The sequence below is a fragment of the Glycine max genome, chromosome 11 (assembly GCF_000004515.6).
Source record: "Glycine max cultivar Williams 82 chromosome 11, Glycine_max_v4.0, whole genome shotgun sequence".
In the NCBI taxonomy this organism is placed as follows: Eukaryota; Viridiplantae; Streptophyta; class Magnoliopsida; order Fabales; family Fabaceae; genus Glycine; species Glycine max.
In genome coordinates, this window is record NC_038247.2 from 25,779,160 (window position 1) to 25,796,130 (window position 16,971).

The window sequence follows — 16,971 nt, forward strand, 5'->3', positions numbered from 1 at the left end:
TTGGGGCATATCATTTCAGAGGAAGGAGTAGCAGCAGATCCAAAGAAAATTGCAATTATGATGGAGTGGCCCATTCCAAAAGACCTAAAGGCTCTAAGAGGTTTCTTAGGCCTCACAGGATATTATAGAAGATTTGTTCAGGATTATGAAAAAATTGCTACACCCTTGACACAACTGTTGAAGAAGGATAATTTTCACTGGAATCACGAAGCCCAAATTTCTTTTGAACACTTGAAGCGGAAGATGGCTGAGTTGCCAATACTTACTATTCCAAATTTTTGCAAAGACTTCACACTAGAGACTGATGCTTCAAATAAAGGATTGGGGGCTGTTCTATTACAAGAAGGGAGACCAGTGGCTTTTTATAGTCAAACCTTGTCAGAAAGGGCACAAGCTAAGTCTGTATATGAGAGAGAATTGATGGCTATTGTGATAGGAGTTCAGAAATGGAGACATTATTTAATGGGGAGACATTTCATCATTCTCACTGATCAAAAGAGTCTCAAATTTCTCTCGGATCAAAGAGTTTTAGGAGAGGAACAATTCAAATGGACTTCTAAACTGATGGGTCTGGATTTTGAAATCCAGAACCGATCTGGACATGAAAATTGAGTTGCTAATGCTCTTTCCAGGAGGATGACCTATGCAACCCTATCTACAGTGCAATTTGATGAATTAGAAGAATGGGGGACTGAAGTCCAAAAGGATCCGAAATTGCTAAGGCTAATATAGGACTTGATGCAAGATATAAATTCTCATCTGGGCTAAACTTTCAAGGATAGGAAGTTTTTTTTTAAAGGAAGGTTAGTGTTGCCTCGAGGATCCTCAAAAATTCCTATGTTGTTGGAAGAAATCCACAATTCAACCATAGGAGGACATTATGGGTTTTTTAGGACCTACAAAAGAATTTCAGCCATTATATATTGGGAGGGGATGAGGAAGGATATTCAGCAATACGTTGCTACTTGTGAAGTTTGCCAAATAAACAAGTATCAAACTTTGTCTCCTACTGGATTATTGTAACCACTACCCATATCAACTCAAGTTTGGGTTGACATTTCCATGGATTTCATAGAAGGTTTGCCTAAGGCTCAGGGTAAGAATGTGATATTGGTGGTGGTGGATCGTTTGACTAAATATGCTCACTTCATTCCTTTGAGTTACTCATTCACTGCAAAAGATGTAGATGAAAGTTTCATTAAAGAAGTGGTTAAACTACATGGGTTTCCTTCAACCATTGTGTCTGATAGGGATAAGATCTTTTTGAGTAATTTATGGTTTGAGTTGTTTAAAATGGCAGGTACAAAATTGAAGTTCAGTTCAGCCTATCATCCTCAGACTGATGGCCAAACAGAGGAGGTTGTCAACAGATGTTTGGAAACCTACTTGAGGTGTCTCACCGGGACTAAACCCAAGCAATGGACTACATGGTTAGGTTGGGCTGAATTTTGGTTCAACACCAATTACAATAGCTCCTTGAAATTGACCCCATTCAAGGCTCTTTATGGTAGAGATCCTCCTCATCTACTTAGAGGGACCATTATTCCCTCTGCCGTTGAAGAAGTGAATCAATTGACTCAAGAGAGGGACCAAATTCTACGTGACTTGAAGGATAATCTGACAAAAGGTCAAGTGCAAATGAAAGCGTATGCTGACCGATCCAGGCATGCTGTTACCTTTTCTGTGGGTGATTGGGTCTATCTAAAACTCTAACCCTATAGGCAGAAATCTCTTGCTAAAAAGAGAAATGAGAAGTTGAGCCTAAGGTTTTACGGTCCGTACAAAATCAAAAAGCAAATAAGCCTGGTTGCTTTTAAATTGGATTTACCACCTGCAAGCAAAATACATCCTGTTTTTCATGCCTCTCTTCTAAAGAAAGCAGTGGCTGCCACAGCTAATCCTCAACCACTCCCTCCGATGTTATCTAAAGATTTGGAGCTCCGAGTTTTCCAGCTGAAGTCAAAGTTGTCCGTAACAATCCTAATGGTACTGTTGAAGTTCTCATTCAATGGGAAGATCTTCCAGATTTTGAAGCCACTTGGAAATTCGTGGAAGTCATCAAGGAACAGTTTCCCTCATTTCACCTTGAGGACAAGGTGACTCTTTTGGGGGGGGGGGGGGGGAGTATTGTTAGACCTCTTATAAAGAATGTGCATAAGAGAAGGGGGGGATAATTGTTATGTGCTGTCAATAGCAGTTAGTTTTAATAGGACAACAATTACTATTATTAGGAGCAGTTTATTAGGAATAGTTAGCAATTACTATTATTAGGACAACGGTTACTATTATTAGGAGCAGTTTATTAGGAATAATTATTTTAATTAGGCAGTTATGGATATGTGTAGAATAAGAAGGAAAAACATAATCATATTTTGGTTATCCTGAAGATGTGTGGTTTAGACCTTGGGAGGGAGAGAACCAAGCTCTCGAAATCTTGGCTTATTTGAGTGAATATTCTGATTCTAATTGTTGTAATTCTGTCTCTATTTTGGAAAGAATAATTCCTGCAGAGTATTTCTATAAAATTAAGTCTTTATTATCCAATTTCTATCATTAACTCAATGCAGTTAAAATTTGGTAGCATATTATAATTCGATCAAATCAATATTATCATGTACATAGATAAACAAGTAGTACTGCACTACTGCATTTTGGTAGCGAAACTATACAAACTGATATCAATTCAAGAAAATAAGTCATTATATATCTACGTATCTTTTCTGATGATTATAAAGTTGTCAGAATGTTTTGGATTTTCAATGGTCGTATCTGTTGGGGAAATTTTGGACTTTCCTGCTTCGTGAAGTTAAGATAGGCACTTAGTAATTAAAGGTAGTAATGAGAGCACGTGATTATAATTCTCTAATATGGAGATTCTTCCACTATACAAAAGAATAGTAGGGTTACAAGGATGTGTTTTCAAAATTGACTCACTCTACAGTGGCTCACTCAAGCTTGAGGATAGAGACTTCCCAAACTATTTATCTTCTTTCTCAAAGAGGCTCTCTAACTCTCTAGTTTTCTCACTCTAAGAAGTGGATTCACTCTTCTCTCTTGTATGGTTAGGAATGAAGGCTCCTACCCTTATTTATACTACTCCACCTCCACAATGAATGGTGGAGATTACTTGTATCCTAGGGTGGAGATTAATTCTCTAGAATGCTCCACACATTCTAGGAGTCTCTACACTCTTCTACTCCCTTCCATATCCTTCCATACTCTTCCATAAGGTTCCAGAAGGTTCTACACATCTCCAGAATATTCCAGAGGTTTCCACATCCTTCCACAAGTTTCTAGAGAATTCTACACTACTCTAGAGTTCTCCAGGACGTTCTAAAAAATTTTACACTTTTCTAAAAAACTCTATAATTTTTTAGAACCTCTCCAATTAAGGAGAGATCCCAACGATATATGTCAGTAAATGATATCCATGAGACTTATATTCTGCAAATAGAAATTACCGACAACAAAGTCATTGGTAATTTTCACGCGAAATGGTTCATTGAGAAATATCAAGGGTTCAACTGTTAGTAATTTTTGGGTCATTTAACGTGGAATAAGATCCTATGCTAAGTTATCGGTAAATGATTAATATTTTTTTAGATTAGAGATTATAGGTGTCTTTATAACTCATTGGATCAGAGATTAATTTCATTTGTAGCACACGATTGTCACTCACCCAATGAAATTTCATACGATAAACATTGAAAACAATTATTTTTTTCCTCTAAATAGATTATTCTTACTCACGAGTCCTTACACAATTACACTAATCCTTTGAGTTAATAAATTATTAATATGCTTGGTGTGACATAATTATGAGATAAATCTTTGAAGTATGTAATTAGGGATTTGATCCCAAATTTATGCATATAGAAAATTATTTGATTCTTAAATGAAATAAGTGAAATGGAATGATTCGGTTTTTACGGACACATCCACAGTGGCATTTTAATTTCCTATTACTAGATGTCTTTCACTCTAAATATTGAACTAATAAATAGATTTAATTGTAATAGTTAAGATGTTATACATAAATAGGTATTGAGAGATCAAAATTGTTCATTAATACCAATAATATCTAACACAATCGATATATAATTGAATTTCTAATTAGGGATTTGATTCCTAATAATGTAAATAGAGAAAACTTGGAAGAAATAAAACCCATTTTGATAGTTTGTACGCCTTGTGAAAATAACTAGTCTGACTATTGGTTAGACATTAGGCATTCTTGCTACACAAAAACAAAATCGTGCTAATCATAGTAAAAGAAAAACAAAAGTTTCTTTTTTCACTTGAAAATAAAAAAGGATTAAAAGCATAATTAAGAAAAAAAGAGCCTAGACTTTTTTTCATAGGTCTAAAGCTACAATTTTTCCTTGCTGTTGTCTTGGACTCAAATGAAAAAGTAGAGGGCATTGTTTTGACCACCATTGGTACACGCAGCACAAGATGAATAATTTCAATATTACTATTTCATAAAGCTAATATCGATTGCAAATTCATATGGCATAAGAATTGTCATCCCTAATTGATTTAGGGATTCACAATCCATATTAGTTTTACAGAAAGATAATATTGGAATTGCTCATCTTATAGTGGCTGTATTAGCAATTTGTAGGATACGCAAAGTACTACCCCAATGGCAACTACAGTGAGACAATGTTCAACCGAAAAAGGGGTGGGAAAAGGCAACGGATGTGGTGCATCCACATGTCAAATTCACAGCCTCATCAGGCGAGTGTGTGAGGATGAACCCCCCAACCCAACTTGCCAGGCATAATTTTCCTCTTCTTATTGTGAAAAATTTATGTACCAAAAAAAAATAGCCGCAATCAGGATAAGACACTTGTGGAGAACTCGTGCTATAGTGTCCCATATCACCATTTATAGCCCAATCCAACGGCTCACATTCACTTGTGAGGTGGAGCCACAAGAGAAGATATATATTATCATATTACATAGACACACTTTATTCTTCGAAGTTCACCAAAACTTTGTCCACCCCATCATTTGTCTTCTCAATTCTCATCACTAACACACAAGTGTGCGTTGTAGATTTCTCAGTTTGCAACATATGGCTTCCATCATCATGTCATTTGCTCCAGCAACTGGTAGAGTCTTTGCAGCCACAGCAGCAAAGGGTGCTGGTGGAAGCAAAGAGAAGGGTCTTCTTGATTGGATAATTGGAGGATTGCAGAAGGAAGACCAGCTGGTAGAGACTGATCCTATCCTCAAGAAGGTGGAGGAGAAGAATGGAGGCACCACCACCACCACCACTGGCCGCAACAAGAACTCTGTGGCAGTGCCACAAAAGAAGAAAGGTGGCTTTGGAGGCCTCTTTGCCAAGAACTGAAGCAGCAGTGATGATTTGTTATTTACCTTACAATTGTTTTTACCTGTTTTCTTCTGAAATGCTTGCACTGTTGTCTTGTCCACTTAGATTCCAACCACCTGATCTTATGGAATACTTTATTATGTCTGGCTCTTCTGGGTCAATGTATTTACTGAACTATATCGATTCCTTTTGGATCAGTTACCTGCCAGGTACAATCTGTTAATTGACAATTTGATATATTTGGATTTTTTTTGGTAATTTACTTTATTTACCAACTTGGCCTTTAAATAAAAAGTGTCTTGTTTCTGGTAATGTGAGCCAAATTTCAATCTTAAAATAGAAAAATTTATTTCATTATGACTCACGAGGAGGGCAATAAGGAAAGAAGATAGATAAATATTAAGTATTAAGTAGTGTATGTCAACATAGAAGGACTAGCCAATACTAATTTATTTGTGTCTCTTACAACCGAAAATGAGGAGTATGTAGGTTTTGCCGCTAACCAACAGGAATGTTAAATGAAATTAAACTTTCAATGACAAAGTCTTGATAATTCATTGTAAATGAACCATAGTAAAATCATACGATTAGCTAAAAGCCTTAAACACTATTTTATTGTTGCTGGTCTGTGTTGGAGATATCTTTAAGAAAATAAACGATTGTATCCTATTTTGTTTGTTAATAATCTCAAAATGTTAACTTGCCATTCAGTAAATATTGTCAAGTCCCAATGATTTGATGGAATTTACCCAAGTCCTGAAGTTTTAAGTTTTAACCTTAACTAACTCTTATCCCATGGACAGGAACATATGGATGGAATCTTCTGTTCTGCGTTTTGACTCTAACGTTGGACTCAGTTAACCTTCGCACAGTAGCATTATCATCCCTCTCAAAATGAACAGCATAAAATCATTCAGATTTGATGCTTGTCAAGAAACTCTTAATCATTAATGTAAGACCATTACTCAATTTGCAAACAGTATGAAACTATTAATTCACTTTCATGCAATGTATGTAAAGTAAGATTAGGTGTTTCTTACAACTTCTAAATATTGAGACCCAAATCCTATGCTCCAAAGAGAATGAGTAGCCCTGTTATGCAAATTAAATTCCAATAGATCCAGAGAAGAAAGAAAATCCGAACGTGAGACCTATTAAATGGTTTTAAACAAATATTGCTAATTAAAACATGTGCGCGGTTGAACTTACGATATTGTGCATAATTTATCATTTAAATAAATGACGCAGGCCGGAAAGAACCAATGCAAATATACTGAAATTCTAACGTACTGTAACAGCTGAAATGTAATGCATGCTGTTTGAAGCTCATCAAAAGATGATACAACTTATTATGTTTGTATGGAGACATATATAGTACACATATGATATATTAAACAATATTCTTCCGGTGACATCATTATTATTTTGTAAACCTTAACACATTCAAGAGGATAGACACTGAAATACAGTAGCAAGCACTCCTTAATCTTTAATTTCACAGTCTATGATTCAAAGTTTCGTAAAAAAGTATGTGGAAATTCTTCTCCTGGTGTTGCGGTTACAGAATTTGATCTAGAAAAGGAGGAGTGGATGAACTCAATGCAGTCCTCAACTGCTGCTGTCCTATAATAATCAACAGATACCCCAATTGGTTTTGATCTTCCCATGCAAGACGGGCCTCGGTTTGAAGATTTTCTTGCAGACCTCAAGCATATAGCTTTTGTCACTTTATCTGCAACATCCTTCAGAAACTCAATGGGGGAAAACTCAGACTGCCAAGGAAGCCTGAACTTGCAGCTCCTAGTGTTCTTTTTCCTGGGCAAGTTTGTTTTCTCAAAGAAACAGCCTATGTGACTCATTGTGTGTTTCTCTTTTCTTTCTTTGCATAATCATCATAGTATTATATAAAAAAGAGGGAAAGAAAGCAAGAATATGTGTGAAGTGATGTGATAACAGACAAGGAATTGTAGGTAAGACTCAACAACACAGTTGTTGTAAAGGTTGGAAATAGGAAATAAGGAAAGTCTTTGTGTGCTTGAGTGAGGAAATTAACCATAATTACCGGGTATGAAGTAAAGGTTTTGTAATAATCATGTAAGTACCTACAAATATACCTTTACCACACATACTAGGAATTCTTTAAAAGAGGTCTTGTAAACTATGTACTTAACTACTTATACCTTTACCACGTATCTTGATGATGAAGTATGTGATAAAGGTGTAAGTACCTAATGTCATCACCTTTTACATGATTATTACTAAATCTCCTTTAAAAAGTATCAGGTATGTAATACGTCATGCAGTGAACTTGATATACGTACATTTTTTTTAAAGGAAATGTTAACTTTATAGTTTTGTTAAAATGTTAGAGGAAGTAATTTGAACTCATGATTTTTTTTCTTTTTTCTTTTTCCTTCAACTAACAAGTTAATCTTATAATTTTTGAACTTGATATGAAATATACAAGATTATTGAGAGAATTATGTAACTATGAAACTAGTCTTCAATCCAACCATTCACATTTGTTTAGTGGTGTTTTACAGTTTTTGTTTTTTTGTTTTTGGCTATAGAACAAAACTTTTTTTACGGTTGAGATTGTGTATGGTTTTTTAAAAACTGTAGACAATCTCAATCCGGAACAAATACATATGGTGTGTGTAAGTGTGTTTATCTTATGAGTAAGTTTGTCATGTAAGATCTGTGCCAAAGGTGCAAAGGCGCGTGAGAAAAAGGTGGGTTAAGGAGGTAATAAAAGAAGAATACGTGATGATAGGTTAAAGAGAGTAAAAACAAAACTGAGCAGATACACTTGCTCTCTCTATTTCCTATTTCTGATGCACTGCCACCCATTGACTGAGTATGTAGGCATTGTAGAGAACAATTTCATGATGCTTTACTTAGGCAAAGACACACCTATGTGGGTCCCGCTTGATACCTGCGTGTGCCTATGTCTAAGACAGGTATCTATCTATGTAAGAAAAAAAATCAGGCGGAGGGGTATCTAGGTAGAGTAATAAAATTAAACAAAGTAGCAACATTTTTTATCTATGCAAAAGTCTACCATACAAAAGAAAGTAATTCGTTTGAAGAATAATTTATTCATTTCAAATGGAAGTTTACTCATTTCAATACACTAAATTGGAACTTTGGCGTGACCATGGAATTGCATTGGGTTATCACAACTTTATGCCCAGGAAATTACACAAAATACTTTTGATAATTTCTTAACAAATGATCGTTGGAATCCGGCCAGTCCCCACTTAAAAGATTGGCAACTAACAATGTTCTGATGAATATTTTGGTTAACATGATCATCATTTTTAAGAATACCATTATTCTGGAAATTATAGCTAATATTTTTGCAAATCAACCATGTTGTTAATATTAGATTGGAGTCCTTCCAATTTATATTGTTCATTATCATTCCAGAGACCATGTTTACCAATTATCAGATTTCAACTGGTGAGCATATCTCAGCATGGGAGGGGACAACCGGCTTTCTCCATAAACATATTTTCAATCAAAAAACTTAATATCATGTGAACTAGATTTTGTCTTTGGGTCCAGCATTACTAATGGAAGTTAACCCATAGTATAAATTTATCATAAGGTATAATATTCATACAAATTTTGATATGTAAGATTAAAATAGTGTGTGTACTCAGTCTTATAGTTTTATTAGTGGAAACTTTATCTTTCATAAAAAGAAAAGCTAGCAACATTGTACTTTTCTTTGTTTCCCTTAAGTCTCCATAAGATTCAATCTTGCTCAAGGCATAGCTTGATTATAAATGTGCTTGTTTCTCTCAAGGGAGATTCCAAAAGAGATACCACATTCTTTATTATTAAGTGTTGTTAGCGTTTCTCCTCTCATATATTAAGTGAGGATGGATTTTATGTTGCATTGCAACTTATAAGATCTTTTACTTTAAGAGCAGTAGTATACTACTGATGCAGATCATGTAGTATAGTATACTCTTCCAGTTCAACAACTGTGACCAAATGACATGGCCAACATGTATCTGCTGCTTCCCAGATTAGCTATAGTCCTAATCGCGTTTACAACACGATCATCCTGTAGAAGCATGAAAATGAGAAAAATGCAGGCTCCCTGCGCGCAGGCATCACCTTGATCAGGTTCGAAGGGACTATCACAGCCTGATCTGCTAGCATCCTAGCTTGATAGCCGGAGCTCGTGCAGATTCAGGCACCCCTTGTGCATCTATGGTGTTAATAAAATAGCCCAAAAGATAAAGATGGCATTGAACATGAAACTAGATTGCCAGAGCAGTTTATTGCTGAGAACTGAATAACAAAACACACAAGTTGACTAAAGACAGATTTCTTAAACCATAGACATTCATCACAAACAGTACTCGTTCTCCTACTCCTAAGGCTTGATAATGCTTCTCCACACTCAGATAAGCCAGTTGGGAAGCTAGCTACAAGTTCTTCCAACTGATTTGCTCCATTAAGTAGTCCTGCAAAATAATATGCAATTAGATATTCCATCTTCAGCTGACAAACACCTAGGCAGGTCAATGGTTGGCAAACATTTTCATGAAAAAGTGAGGAATTAAGTCTGTGGGATTGATTGAGAAATGGTAAGTGACACAATAAACTCACGAAGCCCCTCCACCCTCTAGTTATTGATAAAAAATAGTTCAGAAGGTGCCAACGAACTTGTAGTACACTTTGCACAATCTCACTTCTTTGGAGAAGTCCTTTGTGGAGGGGAAACCCTTAGAGGAGAGCTCTCTCCTATTTTCTATTCTTTCCACTGTATTCGATAAAATCCTTCCTTTCTTTTCGATATCTATTCTTGGTTCCTAAGAGATGTCCCAAGGGCATATACTAATTCAACTTATTGTAACATTAATTCAATTGGTAAGTCATAAAAGTATATGATGAACAATGAATGTGGAAATATATATAGTTCACCCTCATATAGTCATCATGAGAATAGAGAGTGAGCCTTGATGCAACAGTAAGGTTGCTATCTGTCTAGTGGCATGGGGATCAATATCAAAGGTTCTTATTATGGGAATAGCCTTTCTCCTCAGAGATAAGATTGTGCAAAGTTTAATCAACCTCCTCAAACCCTCGATGGTGGGATCCCTGTTCACCCACTACCCTTTTGTAGTCAAACCCAAGCTTTGTGCAAGCAATGAAGTGGATTATGCCATCATATTCTATATGAGATTTTCTACTCAGTTCAAGTTTATTATTAGCATATTTATAGACTTCTGATTCACAGAATGCCATTATAATCCATGCCAAATGAGAAAAGGCGCATCATATTAAAAAAAGTAATACATTTTATTTAACCTTACCTCTTGGTTCTAACGTAAGCTTCTGGCAAGTAAATCTCTCCACCAGCTTCACCATGTTGCTCCCCACTGATGGTCTTCTTGGCAGCTTGAAATTCAGCACTCATAGCATCCATCCCACGCTGCAAAGCTTCATCAGTTCCATAGCCATGTTCCGCAGCATACTTCCTCACATCCTCTGTAATCTTCATAGAGCAGAATTTAGGGCCACACATTGAGCAGAAATGGGCCACTTTCGCACCATCTGCCGGTAGGGTTTCGTCATGGAAGGACGTGGCTGTCATCGGATCCAATGACAAAGCAAACTGGTCCATCCATCGGAACTCAAATCTTGCCTTGCTCAATTCATCATCCCAAGCTTGAGCATATGGATGGCCTTTGGCTAAATCAGCAGCATGAGCCGCAATCTTGTAAGCTATAACGCCAGCCTTCACGTCATCCCGGTTTGGCAACCCAAGATGTTCTTTTGGAGTCACATAACAGAGAAGAGCTGTACCAAGTGCCCCAATATTTGCAGCACCAATTGCAGAGGTGATGTGATCATAGCCAGGGGCAATATCAGTAGTCAAAGGACCAAGAGTGTAAAAAGGCGCTTCACTACACCATTCTAACTGTTTCTGCATGTTTTCAGGAATCTTGTGCATTGGGACATGTCCAGGTCCTTCATTCATCACCTGTAAAGTAACTCAAAGTAAAAAATAAACCCCCATCATCTTCAAAGATATATTGATGGTAATATCGCATCAGATGATGATCGTTTAACAAGGGGCCCAACCAAAAATCTTTATAAAAAAAAAACTTTGAGCATTATATTTAGTTTTACAAGGTGGCCCAACCAAGAACTTCATTAGCCATCGTACCAGTGGTAAAATTCAACAGCAGTTTCAGTACACCTTTCCTAAGTAATGGATTATTAGTCTATTACCAGTAATTCTAATTGTTCATGCTGAAGAATTAACAACTAAAAGTAACACAATAAATAGACATGCAAACATTGTGATGTCAAAAAAAGAAGTTGAAGTTAAAGACTAACTGATTGCATGTTGCCATAAATTTATCAGTATCATGCAATAAAGAAAGTTTGATTTGTATCACCTGTACATCCTTCTCCCATGCTCTACGGGTCAATTCTCCTTGTGTCAAGAGTTCGGCGAACTGAGCTGTGTCATTTGCATCATAGATGGATCCAGGTCTTAGCCCATCACCAATGGATAGGGCCACATCATACTGATTGCAGATGTCAAGTATCTCATCCCAGTGCTCATAAGCAAAATTCTCTTTGTGATAAGCTAAGCACCACTTTGCATGAATAGACCCTCCTCTTGAGACTATTCCTGTCATGCGCTTAGCCGTTAATGGAACGTATCTCAGAAGAACTCCTGCATGGATGGTGAAGTAATCCACACCCTGCTCAGCTTGTTCAATCAGGGTGTCCCTGAAAACCTTCCAGTTAAGATCCTCAGCAATCCCATTAACTTTTTCAAGTGCTTGATAAATAGGCACAGTCCCAATTGGTACAGCAGAGTTGCGTAGGATCCACTCTCGAGTTTCATGGATGTGGCGACCAGTCGAGAGATCCATGGCAGTATCTGCTCCCCACATAGTTGCCCATTGAACCTTGTAAACTTCCTCTTCTATAGAGCTAGCAACGGCAGAATTCCCAATGTTGGCATTTACTTTTACCAAAAAGTTTCTTCCAACTATCATGGGCTCTAACTCCAAGTGTTTCTTGTTCGAAGGGATGATAGCACGTCCACGAGCAACTTCTGACCTCACAAACTCTGGGTCAAGGTTCTCACGAGTGGCACAGTAAAGCATCTCCTCAGTGATGATTCCTTGCTTAGCGTAGTACATCTGAGTGAATCTTGGATAACCCAGTTTCTCCCTCCTATCAACCCACCCTCCGCGCAATTTTGGGAGTCCTAATTATCAAATCCATGGAAACAAATCAAGTAGATTAGTGTAAATTTCCAAATCTTAGTGCAAGTATACATAAAAAGCAAAAATTAGATTCTTCAATGATAGTAATAAATACTATTCCATTACTTTGAGGTTTTGTTCAAGATTTCTGGTAATATAAGTCAGGGTAAATTAAAGGAGATATATATATATATATATATATATATATATATATATATATATATATGTATATGTGAATGAAAATCAATAAAAGGAAATTTTACAATGGAAGACAATCAGAATAATTTGAGGTGGCTCAGCGTTAAGCTAGTCGCTGGTAATCTGACAAGACAGTTTGAACCACCTTGGATAGGCAATAGACAATACGAGTGATTGAAGAAAAGAAAAGACAATTTATCTAACATGCACAGAAACGTTATACAATGATCTCAGCCTAGTGACTATCAAGAGAATCTGCAAATGTTGCTAGACAACAGCAGAAGACCACGACGAAAACAACAATATCTGAGAATGTATCTATGAAAGGAATTATAATTGTTTCATTCACTCACTAAAAATAACTATTTATTAGCCCAACATTAGTCACAAAAAAAATAAATGTACTACATTGTACAGATGCTAGATATAAAGACAATGCACCAAAAGAGTTAGTTATGCATACCTGTCCTTGGGTTTACATTTTGGGGACCGCTAGTGTCATAGGTATCAAAGTGTCCTGCTTCCCCAGACAGGTGAACTCGACGAAAGGGAACTTTGAGCACATGACCAGTTTCTTCATGAGTGACTTCCCTATACACATGATGGATCATACATTAATTGTACTGTGAGTTGTGTCCATATATGGCTTGGAAAGCCAAATTATCTGTAATCAAATTTAATTAACAGTATAAACTAATGAAAAAAAAAGATAAGGATAACCTGTGTTCTTTGGTGCTCTTTGGAAAGCACTGTTCAAATGAAGGAAGAGGAAGAAAATCTGGAGAAGCAGGGTCAAGAGTGTGCTTCTTTTGCTTGGTTATGTCTGAATTGGTAGTTGGGGGATCAAATGTTAGGGTGGCTCTAGGCACCAAGGAAATGGAAGATGGGACAAGTTCCTTCTTCCAAGCACTTGAAGCACGACCAACAACATCGAACCCAGACAAGAAGGAAGAGCTTGCAAATTTCGATTGAGAAACACGGTTGCCACTGTTGTAAACAACTGATGTCACATTAGCATGAAGTGATGCCATCTTCCCGCGAATCTACATTATTTCAAGTTTTGAAAGACAAAATTTAAGTTAAATTACAACAGGCATGCAGTGATTATAATGTCTAGAAATATTTATCTCTATATGCGGCCAAACGACCAAGCAGCGGCAATTTGTTTTGTAATTTATCTTTTGGAGGTAAATTTTAAATTAATGATGGGAAAGTCGTAACTCTTAACAAATGTTACTAATTATGAATTGAAAGTCGTAAGAAATGTAATTTATCAATTACAATTGTTATTATTATTTTTAGATTGAAATTATAAATAATTTTATGATTTTTTTTTAAATACAACTTTAAAGTTCTAAAATATAATTTTTTTATTAAAGTCATAAATGAATTTATGACTTCAATTTTTTTAAAATATATTTTTAAAAAATATCATAAATAATATTTTATTTAATATTTTATATATTTTTATATATTGTTTTATTTATTATTTTTTATTTTTTACTATAGTTAAGGATTATTATTTGTTTTGTAAATTAAAAAATTAATGCAAAAGACTTAAATTTAAATAAAAAAATTTAAAATATACATTTAAATGAAAAATTTAAAATATACTTCATATATTCATATCAATCTGACTGACTGGATGAATAGGTGAAAATATTTGTTTTGCTCATCAGCTCACCTGAGATCACTTTCGTAGAAAATTCAAGTCTTCCTTCTACTTCTTTATCATATAGGTCATGTATTTGTGGGGCAAGGATGTATATAATGCAGTTTCACACCCATGATTCTAACACCAACAAACATCCTCCAATATCAGATTGTAAAGGTTTTATCATCCGATCTTAGAGCTCGAAAGAAGGAGGAAGCTAGTATTGTTACACCTCAACTATAATAAATTATCTTAGTAAAATTTGATGTTCAAGAAATTATAAATACATAGTATATTTTAATTATTTATTTAAATTTAAGTCTTTTATATTATTTTTTAATTTACAAAATAAATAATAATCCTTAATAATAGAAAAAATATAGAAAATATAGAAAATATAAAATAAAATAAAATAAAACATACATTAATTTATTAAATAATTAAAATAAAAAATTATTTAGATTTTTAAAAAAATATATGTGCAAAAAAAAATTAAAGTTGTAAATTCATTTATACTTCAATAAAAAAAATTATATTTTGTCACTTTAAAGTCATATTTTAAAGAAAGTTGAAATTTTAAAATATTTTATGATTTCAATGTAAAAGAAATAGAAGTCGTAATAGATGTAAGTCTTTCAATTCAGAAATCATAATATTTGTTAATTTAAAATTTATCCCAAATGCTAAATTGAAAAAAAAATTACCCGTATTTGATTGTTTGCCCTCTATACGCAATAGATTTTGTCAAAAAATTAACTTCATTTATGAATTTTCATTCACATAGCTAGTCATTTAACTTCTCATTATGATCTTCAAATAAGAAAGCTTCCTAGAAATGGAATATGAACCTAACAAATTTCACTTCAAAACCTGTGATAGTGGTTTTTCATCATATTTATGGAATTGTTAAAAAGAAAAAAAAAAAGGATTTAACTCCTCTAATGGATGCACTTTAGAAGATGAAGTGTCAATTATCCTGAGTGACAGAAAAATCAATGTATACTAAATTATGAAGCTGTTGAAAAGGTAAAGTGCTGAGTTGTAATCATTAGTTGAAAAATATAAAAAAAATTATGTATAATATAAGCTTAAATATGTTTTAAACTTTTAGTCCCTCCAAATAAGATAATATTTATTTTTAGTCCTTTAAAATAAATTATCTCTTTTTGGTTCCACGTGTATGAATATCTATTATGTGCTGTCCTTGTCCTTCGTAGAAATGGTCTCCTTTGGTCCCTCATTTGTAGAAATAGGGATCTTATATAACACATTTCCATAGAGGGAGAGGGGCTAAAAGAGATATTTTATTTTTCAAGAACAAAACACAAACATGACTCTGTTTGCTGGAACTTAAAATATATTTGACCCTATAATAAAAATATTAAGTTGTTAAAATCTACTTCAACAATTTTTGTAATTAACATTATAATTTATTATTCAACAACTTCCCCTTTTAAAAAATGCACACACCATCTTGGCCTCTTCACTTGAGAAGAGGCAAATTCTTTAAAAAAACAAAAATAAAAAACATTAGAGAAGTGAAATATTCTATTCTAAAAGTAGTAAAAAATTGGAAGTAATGTAAGATGATCGTTGAAGTTGAGAGTCACGACCTCCAATCTAAATATCACTGTAGATTGTTCCGATTCTCAAATATGCTTTTTAGAATGACAAAATAACATTTAAAATCTAAAATAACTCATGCAAAATCAGAGTCAGGATTCTTCCATCTTAAAAATGCAGAACAAGACAAAGAAACAGAGACTTTCAAACCATATCTACCATGCCCTCTTCATTACAACAGCCCTTTTTTTATTCCAAAATATATTTATTTACGACAAACAAACATCCCATGATGAAAAATTATCAATCAAGACAATCTCAGAAGAAAAAGAAGAAGAAAAAACACATATATGAAAAAAGAAAGACATCAACTGACAGACACTAAAACAAACTTAGGAAACATGATGACACGACCCAAGTTGGATGAAAAGAGAGAACCTGAAGGTAGAAGGGTTGATCTTATCTGCAATTATGCAATGAAGCAGTTTGAGTTGTGAAGTGAATGGTTGAACACAAGCGCTGCATTATATAGAGAGTGGCAGATAGTAGTATGAAGCAAAAGTGGCACATGCCGTGTCTCTCGTGACTCGGACTAAGATATTTTTTCACATCAAATTATCAAACTTCCTTTCGTTGATAATTGGTAACACCACCCCCACCTATGATAAGTTTAAATTTTCAATCGTCTTAAAATGAAATAAATATAAATACATTTGTAAGTGTTTTTTAATCTAAAATTTGTTTCAAAAAAATAGATGCAATATAAGTTATAATTATTTGTTGAAAAAGTCATCCATTAAAATATAAGTAGTTTAATTAAATACACTCATCACTTAAACCATTTAGTGCATTTGAAATAAAATTTAAATTAACTAACTTAATTATTTTTATTGGTTTTGATTAATTATATATTTATGTTTTATATATATAAATTAAGATGAAACTATTTTATTATTAATTAATAG

At 34.4% G+C, this 16,971-nt stretch overlaps 2 protein-coding genes across 3 annotated transcripts; one reads left to right on the top strand and one right to left on the bottom strand.

Moving 5' to 3' along the window:
• Positions 1-4,792: 4,792 nt before the first annotated feature.
• On the top strand, positions 4,793-5,599 carry LOC100789683 (uncharacterized). The gene has a single exon (XM_003538241.5). It carries the CDS (start codon positions 5,081-5,083, stop codon positions 5,357-5,359), a length of 279 nt encoding a protein of 92 aa, XP_003538289.1. The 5' UTR covers positions 4,793-5,080; the 3' UTR covers positions 5,360-5,599.
• A 4,004-nt stretch (positions 5,600-9,603) lies between these two features.
• LOC100786478 (phosphomethylpyrimidine synthase, chloroplastic) lies at positions 9,604-16,597 on the bottom strand. Of its 2 annotated transcripts, XM_006591146.4 has the most exons (7): positions 16,445-16,555; positions 14,474-14,581; positions 13,510-13,832; positions 13,253-13,380; positions 11,767-12,593; positions 10,675-11,345; positions 9,604-9,822 (listed from the first exon to the last, which is right to left on the bottom strand). In XM_006591146.4, the coding sequence occupies exons 3-7, from the start codon at positions 13,818-13,820 to the stop codon at positions 9,813-9,815; spliced, it is 1,947 nt and encodes a 648-aa protein (XP_006591209.1). In that variant the 5' UTR covers positions 13,821-13,832; positions 14,474-14,581; positions 16,445-16,555; the 3' UTR covers positions 9,604-9,812. The 2 variants fall into 2 exon arrangements, with proteins under 2 accessions (XP_006591209.1, XP_003538282.1); XM_003538234.5 differs by lacking the exon at positions 14,474-14,581 and having other exon boundaries at positions 16,445-16,597.
• Positions 16,598-16,971: the final 374 nt, after the last annotated feature.

What these genes read in the sequence shown, in the direction of transcription:
- LOC100789683 (XM_003538241.5), top strand. Translation starts at nt 5,081, where the DNA reads ATGGCTTCCATCATCATGTCATTTGCTCCAGCAACTGGTAGAGTCTTT.
- LOC100786478 (XM_003538234.5), bottom strand. Translation starts at nt 13,820, where the DNA reads ATGGCATCACTTCATGCTAATGTGACATCAGTTGTTTACAACAGTGGC. An exon ending in AAATGTAAACCCAAGGACAG is followed by an intron (nt 12,594 to 13,252) that starts GTATGCATAACT and finishes TTTGATAATTAG; the next exon opens with GACTCCCAAAATTGCGCGGA. An exon ending in CATGGGAGAAGGATGTACAG is followed by an intron (nt 11,346 to 11,766) that starts GTGATACAAATC and finishes GTTACTTTACAG; the next exon opens with GTGATGAATGAAGGACCTGG.